Source organism: Salvia hispanica, chromosome 4 (genome assembly GCF_023119035.1).
Source record: "Salvia hispanica cultivar TCC Black 2014 chromosome 4, UniMelb_Shisp_WGS_1.0, whole genome shotgun sequence".
NCBI classification, from domain to species: Eukaryota; Viridiplantae; Streptophyta; class Magnoliopsida; order Lamiales; family Lamiaceae; genus Salvia; species Salvia hispanica.
In genome coordinates this window covers 5,436,414-5,458,956 of record NC_062968.1, presented here as the reverse complement: position 1 = coordinate 5,458,956, position 22,543 = coordinate 5,436,414, and the positions used below count along the sequence as shown (strand labels likewise).

Here is a 22,543-nt window from a genome sequence, read left to right as displayed (position 1 = left end):
AAGGTTAAAAAATTGAAAAATATCTCAGCTTTCTCAACTTCAAAATTAACAGCTCTTTTAAATTTTAACTGGTTGTTTGCTTTATACAACACAATCATTTCCATAACAATTAAAAATCATGTGAACAAAAGTTTCCAACAATTCAGTAGGAGTATTTCTTTTTCGACACCTTTACCTATTTCTTTTTAAATACTCCCGCCGTGTACGCACAACGTATTCAGATACATTCTTGATTTCTCCATTCCCACTTTCCCTCCCTTTTTCAATATAAAAACATATGAATATGTTTAGGGAACAAACTTTTGCAAAAGATCACTCCCTCATCATTCTCCTCACCATTCCCTCTCTCACTAAATCACCACGCCTCCTCTCCCCGTGTAACCCAGATGAAGATGTTGCTAGCTCTCCTCCTCCTCTCCACCGCCGCCGCGGTCACTTCGCAACGAACCTCATCGCAGACCGATAAACTGGCCCTCCTCTCCTTCAAAAACATGATCCAACACGACCCCGACGGCGCCCTCTCCGACTGGCAGCGCTCCACACACCCCTGCACGTTCCACGGCGTCACCTGCAACGACCAGCGCCGCGTCACTGCTCTCGATCTCGCCCAATCTAACCTTGTCGGTCATATCTCCTTCTCTCCGCTCTCCTCACTCGACATGCTCCTCTCCCTCAACCTCTCCGCCAACTCCTTCGTCATCAACGCCACTTCTTCTCTCCTGCAAATCCCCTACTCTGTTAAGGAGCTCCAGCTCTCCTTCTCCGGAATAATCGGCCGCATACCTGAGGACATGTTCGCCAATTGCCCCAATCTCGAGTACGTCAATCTAGCCTTCAACAACATCACCGGATTCCTGCCGGAGAATCTCTTCCTCCACATCGACAAGCTTAAATATCTCGATCTCTCCTACAACAACGTCTCTGGCACCGTCTCTGATCTGAAGATCGACGAGTGCAGCTCCCTTTCTCGCCTCGATTGGTCGGGAAATCAGATTGCTGGATCGCTACCGCCGTCGTTTTCCAATTGCACCAGCCTCGTGGAGCTGATTCTGCCGGATAATTTCCTCTCCGGTGAAATTCCCTCCGCTTTCGGCGCGCTGAGAAGCCTGCAAACCCTGGATCTCTCGCACAACCACCTCAGTGGCTGGATCCCGCCGGAGCTCGGCAACACGTGCGCCTCTCTCGTCAGCCTCAAGCTCTCTAAAAACAACATCACCGGATCGATCCCCTCCTCCTTCGCGTCATGCTCGTCTCTCCAAACGCTGGATCTCTCCAATAACAACTTGACCGGACCTTTTCCGGATTCAATTCTCGAAAAGCTATCGTCTCTGGAGACCATCCTGCTCAGCGGCAATTGGATTTCCGGCGAATTTCCTGCGTCAATTTCATTCTGTAAGAACCTGAGAGTGGTGGATTTCAGCTCCAACAGGCTCTCCGGGATAATCCCGCCAGATATATGCCCGGGCGCCGCCTCGCTAGAGGAGCTCCGGGCGCCGGACAATCTCCTCTACGGCCCGATCCCGTCTCAATTATCCCTGTGCTCAAAGCTGAAAATCATCGACTTCAGCATCAATTACATCAACGGATCGATTCCAAATGAATTAGGAAATCTCGAGAATCTGGAGCAGCTGATAGCCTGGTACAACAGCTTGGAAGGAAGCATACCGCCGGAGCTCGGGAAATGCAGGAAGCTGAAGAATCTGATACTAAACAACAATCAATTAAGCGGCAGAATCCCAACGGAACTCTTCAATTGCGCTAACATAGAGTGGATTTCCCTCACCAGCAACACCCTCACCGGCGAAGTCCCCAAGGAATTCGGGTTTTTATCGCGCCTTGCGGTTCTGCAACTCGCCAGCAACAGTTTAAGCGGCCAGATCCCCAAGGAGCTAGCCAACTGCACCAGTTTGGTATGGCTAGATCTGAACAGCAACCAATTGAGCGGCGAGATCCCGCCGCGGCTAGGGCGGCAGCAAGGGGCGAAGGCGCTCACCGGAATCCTGTCAGGAAACACACTTGTCTTCGTCCGGAACGTGGGGAACTCGTGCAGGGGAGTCGGAGGTCTCCTCGAATTCGCCGGAATTCGCCCGGAGAGGCTGCTGCAGGTGCCGTCGCTCAAGAGCTGCGATTTCACCAGGCTCTATTCCGGCCCTGTTTTGAGTCTCTTCACACGGTATCAGACGCTCGAGTATCTCGATCTCTCTTATAATCAGCTCCGCGGCAAAATTCCCGATGCTTTTGGCGATATGATAGCTCTGCAGGTTCTGGTCATATCGCACAACCAGTTATCCGGCGAGATTCCGGCGTCGTTAGGGCAGCTCAAGGATATCGGAGTTTTCGACGCGTCGCACAACAGACTGCAGGGGCATATTCCAGAGTCCTTCTCGATGCTATCCTTCTTGGTACAGATTGATCTCTCTCACAACGAGCTCACCGGCCAGATTCCTCAGAGAGGGCAGCTTAGCACTCTTCCGGCGAGCCAGTACTCCAACAACCCCGGCCTATGCGGCGTCCCGTTGACGGAATGCCAGTACAGCCAGGCTTCTTCCAATCCGGACAACGAACAGGGGCGGAAGAGCGGAAGGACTGCGGCTTGGGCTAATAGCATCGTGATGGGGATACTCATATCAGTAGCTTGCGTGTGCATCCTCATCGTGTGGGCCATCGCGGCCCGGGCGCGGCGCAGGGAGGCCGAGGGGGCGAAGATGCTGAGCAGCCTTCAGGCCTCCCACGCCGCCACGACTTGGAAGATCGATAAGGAGAGGGAGCCTCTCAGCATCAACGTCGCCACGTTCCAGCGCCAGCTCAGGAAGCTCAAATTCTCCCAGCTGATCGAGGCCACTAACGGCTTCTCTGCCGCCAGCATGATCGGCTCTGGCGGCTTCGGGGAGGTGTTCAAGGCCACGCTCAAGGACGGCTCGAGCGTGGCCATAAAGAAACTCATCCGCCTCAGCTGCCAAGGCGACAGAGAGTTCATGGCGGAGATGGAAACACTAGGGAAGATCAAGCACAGAAATCTAGTCCCATTGCTAGGATATTGCAAAATTGGGGAGGAAAGGCTGCTAGTGTACGAGTTCATGGAACACGGCAGCTTGGAGGAAATGCTCCACGGGCGGTCGAAGGGGAAGAGGTTGCTGAGGTGGGAGGAGCGGAAGAAGATCGCGAGGGGGGCGGGGAAGGGGCTCTGTTTCCTCCACCACAACTGCATCCCGCACATCATCCACCGCGACATGAAGTCGAGTAACGTGCTGCTGGACAACGAGATGGAGGCGAGGGTGTCAGACTTTGGGATGGCGCGGCTGATCAGCGCGCTGGACACGCACCTGAGCGTGAGCACGCTGGCGGGGACGCCAGGGTACGTGCCGCCTGAGTACTACCAGAGCTTCAGGTGCACGTCGAGGGGGGATGTGTACTCGTTCGGGGTGATCCTGCTGGAGCTGCTGACGGGGAAGAGGCCGACGGATAAGGAGGACTTCGGGGACACGAATCTGGTGGGGTGGGTGAAGGGGAAGGTGAGGGAAGGGAAAGGGATGGAGGTGATCGATGCAGAGCTGCTGTCCGTGAACAAGGATGAGGATGAGGATGAGGATGAGGCCGAGGCCGGGAAGGTGAAGGAGATGGTTAGGTACTTGGAGATATCGCTGCAATGCGTGGACGACTTCCCCTCGAAGCGCCCCAATATGCTGCAGGTTGTAGCCATGCTGAGGGACCTTGGATCTGCTCCCAATAGTGCTTGATCAAATCTTCTTCTCCATCTCTTAAATTCCCTCTTTCTTTCTCATAACTGTAATATCACTTTTTTGGTCAATTGAGATATCTTCAAATATAATAACTTCTTGATTAACATGAATGTGTCTGGTTAATTATCTCTGGACTCAGAGATAATTCTGTAGAATTCGCTAGTGATAAAGTGTGTCATAACACTGATACTTCCATAATTAATAATTTCTTTTTTTATTTTGGTTTGTTCTGTAAAATTAGTCTATTTAATAAGTTTTTCTCATAAATGGATTTGTAGACTATTGGAACGAGATCTCAGTTTTGTCATGATGTGCTGCCAACGAAAAAATTCTGAGATTATGCATAAATGATATTTTTAGATGCAAGTTTAGCTGATTTTTGTTATTTAATATTTGGTCTGAATAATTTTTATTTTATTTATTATTATTTTTATAAAATGAGTGCGTAAAAGTGATCAGGACTCCTAATGGCGGATGGAGAAAGTAAATGAAAAGGCTGAGAAATGGAAACACTCATTGACTCTTAATGGCGGATGAAGAGAGTAAATGAAAAGGCTGAGAAATGGAAACACCAATCATGTAAGTATTGTAATAATGGTAATTTAAGCCGATGTGCTTATATATTCATTACTTAGGTATTGTACCAAAAATAATTTGTACTACTACTATATATTTATGTTTTTCGCTGCAAAAAATAGTTTAGGCAGTCCGCTCCTCCATCAATAAATAAATCTATATTTATTTTATACACCTTACTAACTTAGCTTCATCAATATCTAAGTGCCCTGATAAAGTTTTTGTGAACCTATTCCCCATTTTGATTGGAAGGGTTTTTCGTTTTACCTATCTTTGGTAAGTTCTTCTTCGTGAGTTCCGTACTTTACAGTTTTTATCATTCATGGTGTCGACATTGTCTGAAGGGCATGCAAATTCTGAAAGGGATTATGTTAATATGTCGGTCGAGAACGACAAGGATGTAATTTTTGACGTGGATGCGGATGATGTGGTCGACGATGAAAATTTTGAATTTTGTATGGTAGGAAGATCACGGACGGGGCCTCTATTAAATTGGAGGACATTAAATATTTTATGAAAAGGATTTTAAGACGTACAAAATTGTAAGTGTTACAGTCTCGGGAAGATTCTCTTTTTCAATTCTATTTTTATTGTCATAGGAATTTTGATAGAATCATAGAACAATTTTAAAGGCTTGGACGTTTAAAAATAGGGTGTTAATTGGGCTCCCTTGAAAGCTAACGTTCTGGTTGTTGATGGCATGCCCCTCTCTATTTAAAGGATATACGGGTTCGAGTTTTTAATCTTCCAACGGCTTTCAGATCGAATAAGATGCTTCGACACATAGGGAAGTTTCTTGATGGAAATGTGTATGTAGATGAGCGTAGCTTTCTCCGGGGATAAGCATGAATATATCAGGCTTAGGGCTTCTTTGAATGTACGTAAACTAATAAAAAATTCGATTAAGTTGAGATTGACAAGTGTGCTAACATTTCATATTGAATTTAGTTACGAGCGAATTCCTTCATTTTTGCTTTCACTATGGCTTATTGGTCATTCGGATAGAGGTTGCGCTATGGCACCAAACTTAGGGTCTCCTTTGGCCCTAAGAGTAACACTTAAAGATAATGAGTGGTTGAAGGACGGGGATGCTAATAAGGGGAGTACTGATGGGGGTATGAGCCTAGCAGTCTGAGTCAACATTGTAAGAGGCGGAAAAGATACAATGTCAAGGACGCAGATGATGGTAGAGTAAAGTGAAACCAAATTACTAATCTATGTATTGTTTCTTGATGAAAATAGAGATATTGAGATGACTTTTGTTGTGGATGCTAAACGAAAGTGGCTGAAAAATGCCGCACCCTTCTGCCCCTCCCCGATTAATCCGCCACTGTCCCCATGTTTTTAAACAGAACAATGTGTTTAGGGAAGTTGCAACATCGTGCTTAAGCGTTGAGCACACGACGACATACTTTGACCAGCCACTAAGGATGCTGATGTAGTTGTTCTAATAATCAGTTTTTACCTATTGGTGATCAATGGGCTGATAACCCATAACCAACAAGGCAAAATAATTTCTACTACTCTCTCTGCCCGAAAAATGTTGTTTATATTTGACTCAGTACGGAATTTACAAATTGTAAATAAGAGTGAGTGCAAAATGTTAGTGGAATGTAGGCTCCACATTTATATATTAGTTTTATAATAAAATATGAGAGTAATAAGTTAGTGGAAAGTGTAGTCCATTTATCAAAAATGGAAAAAAGTAAAGTGGACAACATTTTATGGATGGATTGAAATAGAAAAACTGGACAAGGAGAGAGTACTATAATAATGAGGATCGAATTAACCGATTTGTTTAATCAATTTAACAAATTTTATTCATTTCTGCAGTTTCTACTTACACTCTGAAATAGCGCCTCCCCCTCACAATCTCACTCGAAACTCCTCCGGTAAGAGGCAAGAAACAGAGCCACCCAGCTCGCCTGCGCAATCGCCGTGCCTCCATTCCTCTGCGTCGCCGCCCTCCACCGTTTCCTAGAGCTCAGGTAAGATTCAATTTGTAGTTAGGGCTAATTCAAAATATGTTCTCTTTAATTCTTAGGTGTCACAAAATCCTCCTTTCTGCTTCTTTATCTTGCTCAATTCGTTTAGAATTTACACTTTTGCGTTTCATTTTTTAGCTTTGCTGATTCCTGTTGGGTGTTCGTTTGTGCACTGAGTTGCTTTACATTTCTGAAGTTATTTTATAAATTGTTCTTCTAATCTAATCTATACTTAAAAATGTACTACTATTGTTTTTACTTTACAAGAATCCCATCATTTTGAACCAGTGAACGATCTTAAGTAGTAACACAAGTGTGATTTTGTCATTTCATCTTGGAACCTAGCAGTACCAATGTCTTTTAAGGGGGTTCTTTGATTGCCATGACTCATTATCATATGATTATTCATCTAGGATTAAGTTGTGGGATTGTTTTAGTTGGAGGGGTGGCTATGACTCTTTATCATATGATTATATTAAGTTGTGAGATTCAATCTTATGAACCAGACATAATAAGTACATATTTAATCATGAGATCTAATCTTGCAAACCGAACGGCCTCTATAAGTTACAGTCAATATAGCTTCAAATCATGAGTAGAAATCATAATTCTGTGGAATTCTATCTGTGAGATTATGCATGCTTAACTACAGAACTAAGTATGAAATACTGCTCACATAATCAGCTTCACATAAGTAATAAGTTACCTAGGACCAATCACCAAGAATCTGTCAGATAAAAAATATGTCTCAGTTCTTGCTGAATTTAATATCACACTTCATGAAATAAATTCATGTTGTCTATGTAAATTTCAATCACAACCATAACTGTACTTTTGTCCTCCAAATTTTGTAAATAATATACTCCCCCATATAACATTTAGAACAGTTATCTTTAAAACATCATCAAATTGATGTTCTGCTTTGTGAGTTTACTGAGTGTTATTGGCAATTTGATCTGAAAGTAATAGGAAAACTGCATAAACACAAAATGATCACTCCTAGATGTGATTCTTAAGGAATTTATATTCGTCGATCCAGTTCAAGAGAGCACAGTTTTGTGCCATCTCAGTTTGTAGTTGCTATCTGTTATCCCTAATGATTTCTGTGTTTTATTTGTGAATCCTGAGATATTGATGGATTGTCAACCAGTGTGACTTTCTAAACCTTTGCTGTTATCTTCTTTCTGGGAGAGTGTTTGAAAGCATTTTGTTGTGTTTGCTTTACTTTTATTTTATTCATAATCAGAGCAGATATATAGTAAGTATGTTTCAGTTGCTTGATAATAGTTTAGTGTTTAGATATGTCGTCTCCATGTGTCTCCTCTTTGATGAATACCTTTCTTTGTTTTGTAGTTAATGAAAATTATCATAGCTTACCTCTTATAATAGTTTGTTTTCACTTGGCGTTACAGATACATATCTCACTGCTGCAAAGCTACTGGTGATACTCGCATAATCGTTATACCAATCCATAAACCATGAAACTAGCTAATCTATATCGGCTTGCACGTGGCCACCCAGCTGTGTGTCAAAAAACCAACCTTCTGCAGTACCGTTGTTTTCAACCCGACTTTGTTCCTAGGGATCCCAAATCCAAGCCCAAGAAATACAAATACCCTGACGTCTACGAGCCATATGGACCTAGACCGCCACCTTCAGACAAAATCGTCCAGCTCGCTGAGAAAATTGCAGCCCTGCCTCTCGAAGAGCGAGTGAAAATAGGTCCGACTCTGCATCTCAAGGTAAGCCATCCCAAGTTGGTAGCGCTCGATGTTGAAGGAGTGGACACAGGCGGGGCACGTGGTGGATCATCGCCCAAGGCTGAAGTGAAGAAGGCTGAGAAAACCACATTCGACATCAAGTTAGAGAAATTCGAGGCAGGTGCAAAACTGAAAGTGATAAAAGAGATCCGTTCCTTTACAGATCTGGGACTGAAGGAAGCTAAAGATTTGGTGGAGAAGGTACCAGTTATACTGAAGCAGCAGGTTACAAAGGATGAGGCAAATAGCATTATAGAGAAAATCAAAGCAGTTGGTGGAGTTGCTGTGATGGAGTAGTACTGTTTGAGAAAGTTCATGTTTAATTTTGTCTTAGATACGTCGAAATAATTTGTTTTGACTCTTTAGAGTTTATCATCATTGGTTCTTCTCTCACATCTACTAATTTTGAGTTCAGTACTTACAGTTATTAGTTCCCACATAACAACAAGTTTATATAAGCCAAACACAATACTAAGAAAAAGTGATGCTACGTTTTGAAGATGACAAATTGAAATTAGCATAGCCCTTTATCAAGGATGACACGCATAAATCGAGAAATGATACGCCTTGATAAATAGACCGGAGTTCATTCGAAAATATTTACTCCAGTAATTAAAATTAGGATATAAATAATTACTATAGAGTTAGTGGAGTGGGCCTTATTTGGGGCCCGAACTGTGTTTTTAACGAGTTTGGGTCCAGATTTAAAAAACAGCCCAATTGGAGTTAGCTTCAACCGATTAGTTCAGAGCCCAAAATTGTTAGAAATTAAAAAAATCTAATGTTTTCGTATTGTCTTTTAAAAAGAAGAAAAATGTTATGTGTTGTCATCTCATTAAACGTGTATACACGAACATGGGTGCAAGTAGTGTTTGCACAATGTTTTGTATCAACTGTACTCGGGCAGATTAATAGTCTAGATCATAAAACTCGATCAAATTCTAATTTGTTCTACAGTTTTAAATTTCAATAACGAATCACGAAATTTTATCAAAGTTTGGTATGTCACATGATGATTTTTGTCAGGCAAACACGGCGCTAAATTGGTTCACACACATAAATATTGGTGAAATCGATGAATATTGATTTATATAGTACTTACTATGTATTAATGTGACCACATAAACAAGAAAAAGATATATTTTTTAGTCTAATAAACTAAAAATATAAAATAAACACAAATTTAGTCAAATAAGACAATTGGAAATTTTGAAACTTTATAATTTGTCATTCAAATTTTGAAGAGTGCTAGAATATAGTCAAACTTAATGATTTTACATGCAATTAACTATGTTTTAAGCTTTAAAAAAAAATTTAAAAAAAAAACTATGTTTTGAGCTTTAATGGTTTTTTTTCCATGCAATTAAATGAAAGAAGAAAAACTATGTTTTTCATTTTGTATTACTCACAAAATTATTCACTCTCTATTGCCGATAATTTATTTCTCTTTGAACAAAATAGAACTCATTTATGAGCAATAATTCTGTTTCCTAATATACTAGGAGTAATTCTAAATAAAATGTTTACTGCTATTATTAGCATGCACAAAGGGATGGAGTATTACTCCCTCCATCCACAAGATAATGTTCCGATTGTCGTTTTGGTTCGTTCATTTATATTTGCTTTTTGATTTTGGTTCGTTCATTTATATTTGCTTTTTGATTTTTGGTCAGTAGACCTCACTTCCATTGAATTATTATACAATGTAAACAAACAAATATATAAAGTGGAACTCGCATTTCACTAACATTTTTAACCATATATTTTATTATATTTCATTTGTCCTATAAAAATATAGGCATATAATATGACATAAAAATTAAGACACAATTAGTAAAGTGAGAAGAAAAAGGAGATAGATGGTTAAAATAGTGTTAGTGGATAGTGAGACTCATATTATTATTAGTGTTTTGGTTGTATAAGTGGTAAATAACTTGATATATTAGGTAATAAATTAGGATACCTTTCTATAAATTGATGCCCATATTTTTATGGGATTAACGAAAATAGAAAGTCCATATTCCCTCCGTCTCCAAAGAGTGTGAACTACTCCCTCCGTCCCGGCTAAGATGACACATTCCTTAGCCGGCACGAGATTTTAGGAGTTATTGGTTAAAGTGTTTAATTGGAGAGAGAAAAGGTGAGTGTAAGTATTAAAGTGAAGAGATAAAGAAAGATGAATATTTTAATAGGAGTGAGAAAAAGTGGTTGAGTGTTTTAATTGGAGAGATAAAGTTTCCAAAAAGGAAATGTATCATCTTAGTTGGGATAAACTAAAAAGGAAAACGTATCATCTTAAGCGGGACGGAGGGAGTACTTCTTTTTTCATCCGTTGAAAAGTATGAACTTTCTAATTTTGAAAAATTCGAACAACATATTACCCCTACACATCATTTTATTTATAATTTATATCATTACAATAATGTGTATCCCATTCTCCTCTAACATTATTTCCATTACTATTTTTCTCTCTTATTTATTAAAACTCCGTGTTGAATCTATTGTTCATATTTTTATAGACAGATGGAGTAATTTTTTTTGAGACAGGTAAAGTATTTTTCAAAAGACGTGTCCTAACTCAAAATAAAACTTTAAATCATGAATATAATTTTAAGAAAGGATGAACATTAAATATTGCACAGCTGTACTGTAAAAGCTTAGTTACAATTTCTAATGTCATAGATATGTTTTTTATATTAAATGCGGAAATCTATTTGATGAAAACCCAATTTTGATTTTTTGAGGGCCTCTCTCTGTCTCTCTCTGGTTTCTATCTTCTCTCTCCTCTTTCCATTCTCTCTCTCCTCTCTCCAGAAGGAAAAAAAACCTAAAAGAGCTGTTTACCCACAAGTAAGTTCTCTCTCTTTCTCTCTCCCTCTCTCTATCTTTCAAAATATTATTATCTGGGCGTTTTCTCTCTCTCCGCCTTCCTCTATATCTATTGGAATATTTAATGTGCTCAATTTTACTATTTGGAATTATCTGTATGCGATTCTCGTTCTGATCTACGTCGTCTCATTAATTGTTATTGTAGATCTGTTATCGTGTGAATCTGTGTTCAGATCTGTGACAACGTGCCCAAGATTCAATCTTTTGATTAGGGCACTTGTTTTCGCTAGCTATGGATGTCTTGTTTATGGAAATTTGTTATTTTGCTGGAATCTGTTTGATCTCAAAGAAGAATTATTATTCTATGTTTTACTTAGTTTCAGATCTTATGGTTTTTGCAGTTTTTGGTATATCGCCCAAGATTAATTTTTTGTGTAGTTTTATGATAATGTTAGGTGTAAAACGGTTGAAATTCTCAAAATTTGAATTTTGGGTTGATTAGATCATTTCTACATTTGGATGGTGTTTACTTCTTGGTGGTTTGATATGTTCACATGTTTAAATGTTGGTAAAGTGGAAATATTTGGGTACTTAATTTAATGAATGTGGTTACTTCTTAGAGGTGTAGATTATATGGATGATGATAGCTTAAGGAATTGGGGTTATTATGAACCTCCCCTTAAAGGGCTCGGTCTCCAGCTCATGTCGTCGCTGACAGAGCGAGACACGAAGCCTTTCCTAACCGGGCGCAACAATCCTGTGATGGTCTCAGCGAATGGCGCCTTCCACCACCGTGATTGTGTTGTTACTGAGCCACCGGTCACACACATGGACTACGTTAGGGATAGCTGGATAAACCACAGGGAGAAGTTCTTGCATATGTTCCCGGGGAACCCTTACAGCTCTAGCTCCGTTCTTGCTGAGTCTTCCGGAAGCCACCACGCGATGCAGATGGTGCAGCACCAGCCGCCTCAGCAGCAACAAGAAACAACCAAAGATATTAAGCCAAGCTTGGAAGAGCTGGCTGTGAAGAAGGAAAACGGATCTCCCAAAAAGAGGGCGGCGGCTGCAACCCCCAAAACTCCGAAAGCAAAGAAGCCTAGGAAAAGCCCTGCGCCCAAGGAAAATGGTAATGGTAATGGTAATGGTTCTGCTCAACGTGCAAAAACAGCGAAGAAGAACGTTGAAGTTGTTATAAATGGAATGGATATGGATATTACTGGCATACCGATTCCTGTTTGCTCTTGCACCGGTTCCCCCCAGCAGTGTTATAGGTGGGGATGTGGGGGCTGGCAGTCGGCATGCTGCACCACGACTATATCAATGTATCCATTGCCGATGAGCCAGAAAAGACGTGGAGCCAGAATTGCTGGCCGGAAGATGAGTCAGGGCGCGTTTAAGAAGGTTTTGGAGAAACTTGCTACTGAAGACTATAACTTTGCTAACCCCATTGACCTGAGGACATATTGGGCAAAACATGGGACCAACAAGTTTGTGATAATCAGATAGACTAAAGCATCGGCATTGGCAGCATCAGCCTCGTCCGCGTCCTCCTCCTCCGCATCTGGTCCGTTTTTCATGTATATATCATGTGGCCTCTTGCAGTTATTTCCTTGGTATTTTGTAGCCCTTGAATTATCATATTTATGATACATGTTTGAAATCCTTGACTCTCCCAAACACATTAATTAATTCTCCTTTGTTTACTCAGGATAGGGTAATGGATTATTTCTTTTATTCCTACAGAATGAATTAATGATTTTCAGATTTGCATCTTTCCTCTACTATTATCTTTCTTATGAGTATGTGTTTTTCAATATGAGAAAACCAACAAATGCAGGGAATAATTGCTTCTTTCTGCAACAATACTTTTTTTATAGAATGTCTGTTTGATTCTTAGACAGTGCCAATATATGCAAAAAGAAAATTTGCTACTTTGATTTCAAACTTGATTTAGCTGAAACTAAAAGTGGTACTAGTAGTAGTAATTTTTATAAAAATTGATAGTGTAGATTTTCCAAACCTAAAAGTGAAAAATAAATATTACTGTACTCCATATAATCATAGGGTATTTTTAACACTTAATTTGAAAAAAATTTATAACATAGTTTGAATTCAAAAATAGGAACTCCTGAGAGTAGTAGTCTCTATCCTATGCTATTACTGGGTTTTGATGTACGATTATGACTTATCGCTGCTGCCTACAATAAGAGGAGCCCACCATTATTTCCTCGATATTTTGCTGACAAAAGTTTATGATATATTGTGATTGACATGATTTTTCATATCCAGAAGTTATCTGTCTCTTTCGTTATAAATAATCTAGTTATCTTCACAAGACATCATTGGTTGGAGATAAGTTCGAAAATTATTTTTGGAAAATGTTGTCTGATAAGAGTGTCTATGTTGGGAGGACAAGCTGCCTCCACCCCCCTTCTTCCACAGCCATGGCAGAGCCGCGGCTTGCCGTTTCCATGCAATAGGGTGCCACAGCCCGCGCCCAACCCCTTCTCTCTCAGCCGAGGCCCAGCTGCAGAGTCGGCGCGCCCATGTCCGTGCCCCCCTCACTATAGGGAGCTGCGGCCCAGCCACCCCTTGCCCGGTAGCCGCGGGTCCCTTATTGTAGTCACCCTAAGTGACATCACCTTCAAGCAAACTTGCGTAGTACTCCCTCCGTTCCTTGTTAATAGAGACATTTCTTTTCGACATGAAGTTTAAGAATAGTGTGTTAAATAGATGGTGAAAAAAGTATGAGAGAATAAAGTATGAGAGATAAAGACAGAATAAAGTAAAAGGAGAATTACTTTTTGCTAAAAATAAAAATAACTCAATTAACTTAAAACTACTCAAAATAAAAAATGACTCTATTAATGTGGAACGGGGGAAATAGTATAACTAAAAAAAAGAATAAAGTACAAGACAAAGAAAGTAAAAATAATGTAGTACTATTGATTTTTGTTATAAATTAATACTCCTATAACTCAACTACAATGATATAATTCAAATTAATACGACAAAGCTAAAGTTAAAAAAGGAGGTACAATAGTAACAGTGAATGTCTATGACAAATGAAATTATTTTTAGGTTTTTGAATATAAGAGTGTTCACAATAAGCGGAAAAATCACTAAATATCCCATTTCACTTTTATTATACTATTTGGTAAGTGAATCCTACCTTCCATTAATTCATTTATCACATTTTATTATAAAATTAATATATAAAAGTAGATCATATATTCCATTATCACTTTACTTTATAAAATCAAACAATTTCTTAAAATATGAGCCGGTCGTAACATTTAATGATGGACGGAGGAAGTATGAGTTTGTATCCGATTAGAAGCGAATATTTGATGCTATTTCTTTATTCTATCTTTTCTCATAATTATACTATGTGTTTGTTCGTTATGTTTTATTTTTCCTCAATATCTACCATTTTCCTCAATATCTACCATTTTCCTTCTGCTACTGCAATGCTATAGCCCATCCACGTTTTTATATCAGCATTATTTTTATATTTCATTTTTAATTGTTGGTATCTTAAATAACAAAAAAATAAATTGAAGGCAAACAACATAGAAAAACAAAATACGCTTAATTAAAAAAACATGCTACATTTAACCAAAAAAATACAGAAAAAAAAAACACAGAAAAAACATACAAAAGCAATAGAGGAATACATCAAATGTCGTGATTATCCAAAGTCCAGGCCCAATTTTCTCTGGATCTTCTTGATAGTAGCCCTAAGCTCCTTCTTAATTTCCTCGTTCGGTTTCGGTTCTGTGCAACTTGTAGATAGCCCAATAGCAAATGGGTCTGCGTCGCATATGCAACATCCGACATGTCATCTTCTTTGTTGGCTCGGCGCGATTGGGCTTCTGACCTGCTCGTATGTGCCTTCCACTTCCGCCTGGCTGCTTTCACGTCCATTGGGCGCCGAGGGGTAGACAGTCTCTCCTCCTGGGCTTCGCTCAAGTCGATCGGCTCAGCTCCTCTGCTGCTGGTGTAGCTCCCGGAGACGTTGAGCTGCGACCTCTTCGGCGCGTTCGCTACCAACCCCACTTGGAATTTCGGGATCTCTCTCCAAATGAGATAGGCCTCCTAGTGCTTGAAGAAGTAGACATACCGTTGGAAACCCTCATGTTGTTGGTGGAAACCCTACCATCTACCAATTTCGAGCTTCATGCGATCCCAATGCTTGCGGAGCTTGTCAAGAGTGTAGGTCTCTGCACCTTCAGGCTTCACCTGCTCGTATCTATCCAAAGATGTCGAACCAACACCTGGCTAGATCCATCGACTCCTGCGGCAAGTAGTTCACCCTTTTATCCCTCTTTCACTTGGGCGCAGACGTAGACGTCTCGACTCCTTTTTCCTTCCCCTTCCCATTCCCCTTCTTCCTTGCCTTCCCCTTTCTCTTCGGTTGGGGAGTGGGATTCTCCTTTGGAGGAGATGGTTGCATGTCAAACAGCTCGTACTTGTCCGTGCTGAAGGTCGGGTCGGTCACCGGAACAGCTATGGACCCGTCCGAGGGGTACTACCGGGGGGAGTGCCAAGCATTGTTGGTCGACTTTGTCGTCGTAATACGGATTGTACCTCCGTTCGTAGCTCCACTTGTTAGAATTTTGGGTGCGTGCGGAGTTAAGGGTCAACTAACCCCGACATATGCATTGCCGTGATATGGAGGGAAGTCAAGATATGGGTGAATGCCAAAGTACGTTGGACCGCCATGGTACAGAGGGAAGCCAGGGTAATGGGGTATTGGTTGTTCCGCCAGGATACTAATTGTTTTCGCCGAAATTCAGAGAACTTCCATCGGGATCCATTCTTAGAACTAGAGAGAGAAAGTAAAAGAACTTGTAAAGAACAGTATCTAGACCTGCCCAAGGTTTACCGAACTGTCAGTTAAAACCAGAACCGTAGTCGGTTACGGTTCCAAACCGAAACCGTGAGAATTTACCCAAATCGAAACCGTCGATTTTTTAACCGTGGTTCGGTTCAGGTTCAAAAATTTTCGAACAAAAACTGTGCCAGAACCGCCGAAAAATCGTGAGACCAAGCCGGAACCACAAAAAATTGTAAAAAATCACCGAAAAACCGCTGCTTTGGAACATCCTCGCGATTCGGTTCTGGTTCGACAATTTCCAAAACCGGAACCGGCGATTCCGAACTGTAACTGCCGGTTCCGGAACCGTGGGCACCTCTAATAGTTTAAGAGGGGTGAGGTAAAAATAATGAGAATGGATCCCCTGCTATGCTCCCACCACAGCAGGGTGTGTTGTCACAACCCAATATTATATTTATAAAATCAAATATTAAAATACCGAGCACAGCAGGGGATCCATTCCCAAGAATAATAGGGTATGAAGGTATATATAGAGATTAAAAATCAAATAAAAAATTAAAAAAAAAAAAAAGGGATCAGCGCCTAGATCGGTGATATCGCGCCACAGTGTGTGCGGACGCAGAATCGGCTGTGTGGGGGCCGCCGATAGGCGCCAATGTAGTTTGGCTTTGTTTACCGCGCCGGAGACAAGAGGACCAGTGAGATAATCGCATTGAAGAACCAGTTCGAGGGGATGAGCATACCAAGAGAAGAAAGCCACACGGAAAACGTATATATATGAGGTTAAGGTAGAGTTAAAGATCTAAGTAAAGAACTTAGATCAATATTAATGAATATCTAAAGTATGATTTAATTTGTTGCCAACAGAGAACATACATGCAGCATAGTATAGAGAAATGAATGGGGGCCAATCTAAAACAAGGTAATCAAATCCGGCGCTTCTCCAATTCTACTCTCATGTTGCTGCTGACCACAGCTTGCCGCCACAGAATCTTCCTCGAATCTCTCCCATTCCTGTGTGATCACCGTCTTCATCTCCACCTTCTCTTTCGTCAATCCCTCCACGATCTCCTCCAGTTCCCTTATCCCCTCCTCCGGGATCCGGTCGATCACCGGAAACTCCGCCGCGTTCGCGATCCGCATCTCCCTACACACGTCCAGGAAGTCCGCCAGCTCGTCCCCCTGCCGCGTCGCGTTCCGCACCACTCTCAGCGCCATCGCCGCATCCGCCCTGCCCGCCGAGTAGATGTCCAGCAGCACCGTCGCGATCCCGCGGCATATCTTGCCGTACACCTCGTACAACTCCACCACCACCCCTTCCATGACGTCCAGCACGAGCGGGGCGAAGGCCGCGGCCGGCGCAGGCCTGATCGCCACGAGGAGGTCGACCAGCCCCTGGAGGCTCTGCAGCATGAGGAGCTCCTGCGTCATGTCGCATGCGTCGGGGCGGTGGAGGAGGAACGTGGTGGCGGATTTGTGGTCGAGGAATGCGTAGTAGGCGCGGACGAAGGGGTCGAAGGGGGAGGCGTCGTCGTCGGGTGCGCGGAAGGAGGAGAGGTCGAAGGGGAGGCGGCCGATGGAGGAGGGGGAGGGGGAGTTGAGGAGGGCGTGGGTGAGGAGGAGGCCTTTAAGGGCGACGGGCCAGCTGCGGGTTTTCGAGATGCGGGAGGAGAGGGAGCGGAGGATGGGGGTGAGGTTGGAGGGGGACAGGCGGAGCCAGTGGCGGACGCGGTCGATGTTGCGGCGGGAGGAGGGGGAGGAGGTGGGGTGGTGGGAGGTGGCGCGGATGACGGCCTTTTCGATGTCTGGGTGGCGGCGGGAGAGGCTCGCCTGCCAGAGGCTGCTCTGGTCCTTGAGGGCGTCCGAGGCTCGCTTCCATAGCCTCATTTTCCGCTGCTCTGCCTTTTTTTTTTTTTTTTTTTTTTTCTTTTAATATTTTTAGGTAAGTGTTTGATTTGGTTTGGCTTTTTTTAGTTTCTAAATTCGAAATGGGAATGGTGTTGGAATGAGGAGACGCGTTTTGCGGTTGGGGAGCCGTCTATGGAATTTGTAATTCCAACTATCCCAGACGTGCCACATACATGCACATTAATAATACACATATTATTATCATATCAAAATAGCTATTTTAATATGTTTATTTAGTTAAAAATGAGATAAAGCCAGTAGACTAACAATGCAATCCATTTGTTTCAAAACAGAAAGGTCGGACCTACTCTATTGCATATGATCATTTCACCAGTTGTGAAATCAGAAGTTTGGACAGCATCAAGCGACTTCGATCAAACTACATACCTTTAGCAAACTAAGAGTTCACTGTGGGGAGAGTTTGAGATGTTTCTGTCACAGTGATCTGGCAACGTTCTTGAACTCGTTCAAGCAGGAATGCAGTGTTTTCTGGCGCTTTTGGAGTGATTGCTTTTCGTTCTGAAGCATATCAATAACTTCAGGTGCAACGAACATGTCCATGAATTTCACATCAGTAACAGCAAACAAATCCAATCCGAGCACAACCATAAGCCTCTCGCGACTGCATTAGAGCAAAGAACTTATGTCAATCAGAAAAATGTGAACAAAAACTGCATTTTGAATCGAAAGAGTAAAATGCTATCAGCAAAAAACATGGGGGATACTATAGCTTAATAAATATAGTGAAAGAGTTACGTTACCAAGGTGTGAGGAATCCTGAGTTTAAACTTGATGCCACACCCCTCTCAACCAGAACTTCACGAATTCCAGCAAAATGTTGAGCAGCACATGAACATATCTCTGTGTATACAGATCCTGAACCTGTTCCACCAGAAAACAGGACACCGCCATTTTGGGTTCTGAAGTGAGCCAAATTCTTGTTATTGCCTGCAATTCTAGCTTGCCGTTTCCTTGCTCCAACTTCAACACAATTACTGGGTTCTTTCTTTACCACGTAGTTTCCATCACATGGTTGATCAGGTGATGGGGTCTCAGGCACAGTCATCTGACATTCTTTTAGGACTTCCCTAGATTCAATCATTTTTCCTGGAGTCGTCTCATCTTTTCCTGGGGGGATGTTTTCTGGCTGGTCAATAATTTCTCGACGAGCTATATGCCCTCCATCTGACAGATCAAAAGCAAATGAGCTAGTTTGGACTTTATTTCCACGGTACATAGAGTTTACACCGGAACTGAAACTCCCAGAGAGGTCACTGTCGTAGCAAATCAGAGAGTATGGACTTGTGACTGAATCCAGATGGTGCCGAACTACTTGTTTGCATTGCTTGGCAAGATCCTTTACAAAGCTGTAGTAAGAGTGTCTCAAAGCAGCAAGGAAACCAACAAACCCGTCCATGTCTCCAGCTTGCAGACCATCTTAACAAAATTAAGGCAAATGAAATGAGTAAGTCATGTAATCAGCTAAAACTAGATCTTTGCTCTTGTTTCCTAAGAGGAGAAAGGGGCATATGAATTACAGAATAGTTGTTTTAGGGAGGGAAAATGATTATATTAAAACATGCAACTTTTTTTTAAAAAGTAAATAATTTTAGAAGTCTAAACTATAAAATAAAGGTTTAGGGGTATATATAATCAATGAGTGCTGGAAGATGCTAGTTTTTTTAACTGAGCATAACCATTATGTTGGGGGACACTATATCCTTGATCATACTATCTAATAGCAACAACCAACAATTGCGTATTGCAAGGTGATAAACATGTACGTATTGAACTCCATAGAGCGACCATAGAATAAATTTGCCATTAAGAAACTATGAACTGATCAAATTTTGTGGTTCTAAACTTACATCCTGTGTGATGATGGCGGTTTCTCTCAATGGCAATATCAAAAAGATTACATAAGACAAAAGCAAGGCGGTCACATGCTGTGTCCAGAAGAGGAGCAAGCCACAACTTAGCTGCAGTACGAGCAATCTCTGCAGCAGCCTCTGAAACTCCTCTACTCCCATTCCGGCCAGCATGTGCAAGTAAGATATTTGCCACCTGCCAAATAACCAGGGAAGGAATTCTTAACATAAATATTTTTTCTAAAAACTATTTTGCGTTGATGATATGCACCTTCTCTCTTGACACTACTGGGCATTCCATAGAATAGGTGGCCATGCGAAACTCATGGATTACTCTTTCAAATGCAGCGCCACCATAAAGACGAAGAGTTGAATTGGGAGGCTTTGTATCTGTGCTAACACCAGGCCAACCACCTATACCACTCTCAAGTTTTTCTTCTTCTGTTGTTTTCCCCCATTGTTCTGGTGCTGGATCAGCTGCTCCATCAAGAAGTGATTCCTTCAAGGATTACAATAAATATAGTCACAATCTTTACAAACAAATCAACATCTGAGCAATGAGGCTCAATTTGCAAAATTGAAACATTCCTAATATTAAGTTAGAATATACACCAGATGGTTGCTCAGAGATGCGGTATGCAACATAGCAGATCTGCGAAGGTGCGCGACATCAGAAGTTCCCTGTATTTTGACCTCCATTCTAGTCAACTCAGCGGTTACCTCACTACAACGTTGTTCTAGTAAGGCCAATGTAGAAGGGGCAGCCTCTTTATACCTCTTCTGTAGTTCAGATTCTAAATAATCCCTAAGACAGCCAAAACCTATGTGGGATCTGTACTTGTCTTCATCAAATCCACCTTTGACTGCATCACGTAAATGGTGTATCACTTCTGTATCTACCTGAGATATTTTCCTACGAAACTCATCATTTGACACTATACTTTTATCCTTTGGAAGAGCAACAAAAAAGGGTCGAGTGTTCTCCCCAAGGTATCCACCCGCACTTAAATAGCTGTCCACTTCCCAACGGTCACTGAACTCCTGCAAACTCAAAGGTTTACTCATCTTTCTCAAGTTTTCCATTATATTGGCAACAAAGAAGTAAAGGAGGGAGAAAAATTGACTAACTCAAGACATAGAAGCGCACTCTAAAACTATTTATTCCCTTTTCTTCTCTAAAACTAATCCTACAAAATACGTAACATACCTTGAGTCGGTTATCAAATTTGGAGACAACAACAAATGTGCGCTTGAAGGTTGGATCTAGCTCACGTATTGAGTCCAACCACAAAGATGAACACCATTCAACACTACTCTGTTGAAGGAATAGAATAATGCGATGAGGTGGACTAGCCAAAGATTTGACCATCGACAAAATATCATCGGGTGTACTCTCTGGTTCACCCTTCTTTGCCTGTTAAACAACATCAGGAAATAAGCTGCGAACATAAACAAAAGAAACCTTTCATATAAATATTCAAGTTACCCTGTGTACCTTGAGAATAAAACCTGGAGTATCTATAATGGTAAGGTTAGGACAATGTGCATATTCCACTCTCATAACAATGGGCTTAGCTGAAACAGCCGTTTTGGTCTCCCTCAAAAGTGCTTCAGTACGAGATTTTATGGTATCTGCAATCGCCGTAGATGATACCATTTCGTTCCCATATTCTTCAGAATCCTCATCCTGCTCCACTAACCAGATTACTACTCACTCAAAACAAGCAAGGGTATGTTTATTTCATTTTATCCTATAATATTTTCAAGTATGCACTTAAGTCATATTAATCGCCAGAAACCTCCATGAACGGCTTATCCAAATGATGCTAACTCAAATTCAAGAGTAACTAATTTACTGATTCAACCATTCCCTAAAATGTTCACAATAGTGCTCGGAGTCATAAACTCTTGAATCCAGAACATTTGAACATCGGATTCGATATCTTATCAACGTATTGAAGCATCGTATTCTAAATACAAAGGAAATCGTCCATTCAATTCGAATTTCGAAATTACTCGTAGCCACTCTCAATCAAACTATTAGAACTTTGCGTACAGAAAATTCACCACAGATAACAGAACTACGAAGAAATAGGAGGAACGTTAGGGACCTGAAATCGGCAGCGAGGCTCAAGCGCATTGGAGTCGTGAATCATCTGTAAAATGAGAGGGCGCCGAGTGCCCATTTCGACTTCACGCACATTGAATCGGAACCCTAGCAGCGCTTCAAGCAGTGAGCTCTTGCCGTCGGACTGGCCGCCCAGCGCTACGATCTCGGGGATCGGGAGCTTCTCTCCGAAGGCGACGGCGGCGGCCTGAAGGCGGTTGTAGGCCTCAAATCTCCGTTTGTTGGAAGTGTCCATAGCCTGATGCTGTTGCCTTTGTTTCCTAGAAGCCGACTTCTCGGCTGAAGGCGTTTTGGATGCTGAGGTGAGGAAGTCGCGGCTGCCGTCGGTGGCCATTGGATCGGAGTTTGAAATGGTGGCGTCGCGATTTTATGGAAACGGATGTTTCAAATTTTGAATTTGAGCGCTACTACTACTTGCCGTTGAAATGTTTATAAAATAATTTCCTAATTTATTCCTTATTATAAAACAAAAAATAAGTATTGTATTCCTCCATAAATAAATACAGAGTACGGAGTATGTTATTTTGATTTTGTAAGTATTTTATACCACCTAAAACAAAGGTGATGATAAAAATTAGTTGAACGAACTATATTTCTTTTTATATTAAATTATATAATAGGATTTTGATAGAATAATTTTATAAAATATGAACATCATTTATTAAACTGTAAAAATGAAATAAATTATTTAATGATCAACATCCGAAAATAATTTATTGTAAAATTATATACCGACGAATGAGGATCACGGGCTAACGCACATTGGGCTTTGATTGGGGTCAGTTCATTGATCTTGGCATAACAAGCTGGAAGTCAATCCTCCAATTGCATTTTCTTTTTCTGTTTTTTTATTATTGATTACAAATTTACACTTTATTATTGATAAATCAAAACACAACTATCAAT

The 22,543-nt window shown here is 41.4% G+C and overlaps 5 protein-coding genes across 5 annotated transcripts; 3 read left to right on the top strand and 2 right to left on the bottom strand.

Moving 5' to 3' along the window:
* Window positions 1–275: 275 nt before the first annotated feature.
* On the top strand, window positions 276–3,844 carry LOC125218446 (serine/threonine-protein kinase BRI1-like 2). The gene has a single exon (XM_048120114.1). It carries the CDS (start codon window positions 387–389, stop codon window positions 3,735–3,737), a length of 3,351 nt encoding a protein of 1,116 aa, XP_047976071.1. The 5' UTR covers window positions 276–386; the 3' UTR covers window positions 3,738–3,844.
* A 2,290-nt stretch (window positions 3,845–6,134) lies between these two features.
* Window positions 6,135–8,454, top strand: LOC125219453 (50S ribosomal protein L7/L12-like). The gene is made up of 2 exons (XM_048121429.1): window positions 6,135–6,304; window positions 7,714–8,454. Exon 2 carries the CDS (start codon window positions 7,780–7,782, stop codon window positions 8,356–8,358), a length of 579 nt encoding a protein of 192 aa, XP_047977386.1. The 5' UTR covers window positions 6,135–6,304; window positions 7,714–7,779; the 3' UTR covers window positions 8,359–8,454.
* A 2,316-nt stretch (window positions 8,455–10,770) lies between these two features.
* On the top strand, window positions 10,771–12,663 carry LOC125223103 (protein BASIC PENTACYSTEINE2-like). Its single transcript, XM_048126083.1, has 2 exons — window positions 10,771–10,911; window positions 11,511–12,663. The coding sequence occupies exon 2, from the start codon at window positions 11,524–11,526 to the stop codon at window positions 12,397–12,399; it is 876 nt and encodes a 291-aa protein (XP_047982040.1). The 5' UTR covers window positions 10,771–10,911; window positions 11,511–11,523; the 3' UTR covers window positions 12,400–12,663.
* A 3,896-nt stretch (window positions 12,664–16,559) lies between these two features.
* LOC125218887 (putative clathrin assembly protein At1g25240) lies at window positions 16,560–17,658 on the bottom strand. The gene has a single exon (XM_048120679.1). The coding sequence runs from the start codon at window positions 17,618–17,620 to the stop codon at window positions 16,646–16,648; it is 975 nt and encodes a 324-aa protein (XP_047976636.1). The 5' UTR covers window positions 17,621–17,658; the 3' UTR covers window positions 16,560–16,645.
* Window positions 17,659–17,847: 189 nt separating this feature from the next.
* LOC125218886 (dynamin-related protein 5A) lies at window positions 17,848–21,995 on the bottom strand. Its single transcript, XM_048120678.1, has 8 exons — window positions 21,621–21,995; window positions 21,005–21,196; window positions 20,717–20,923; window positions 20,122–20,550; window positions 19,781–20,008; window positions 19,510–19,705; window positions 18,403–19,078; window positions 17,848–18,263 (listed from the first exon to the last, which is right to left on the bottom strand). The coding sequence occupies exons 1-8, from the start codon at window positions 21,969–21,971 to the stop codon at window positions 18,077–18,079; spliced, it is 2,466 nt and encodes an 821-aa protein (XP_047976635.1). The 5' UTR covers window positions 21,972–21,995; the 3' UTR covers window positions 17,848–18,076.
* Window positions 21,996–22,543: the final 548 nt, after the last annotated feature.

Bases quoted from the DNA above. Each gene is read 5' to 3' on its own strand.
- LOC125219453 (XM_048121429.1), top strand. From the start codon at position 7,780: ATGAAACTAGCTAATCTATATCGGCTTGCACGTGGCCACCCAGCTGTG.
- LOC125218886 (XM_048120678.1), bottom strand. From the start codon at position 21,971: ATGGCCACCGACGGCAGCCGCGACTTCCTCACCTCAGCATCCAAAACG. The intron at 20,009-20,121 runs GTGTATATTCTA...TAATCCTTGAAG, and splicing joins CATCTCTGAGCAACCATCTG to GAATCACTTCTTGATGGAGC. The intron at 18,264-18,402 runs GTAACGTAACTC...GCTCTAATGCAG, and splicing joins TCAGGATTCCTCACACCTTG to TCGCGAGAGGCTTATGGTTG.
- LOC125223103 (XM_048126083.1), top strand. From the start codon at position 11,524: ATGGATGATGATAGCTTAAGGAATTGGGGTTATTATGAACCTCCCCTT.
- LOC125218446 (XM_048120114.1), top strand. From the start codon at position 387: ATGAAGATGTTGCTAGCTCTCCTCCTCCTCTCCACCGCCGCCGCGGTC.
- LOC125218887 (XM_048120679.1), bottom strand. From the start codon at position 17,620: ATGAGGCTATGGAAGCGAGCCTCGGACGCCCTCAAGGACCAGAGCAGC.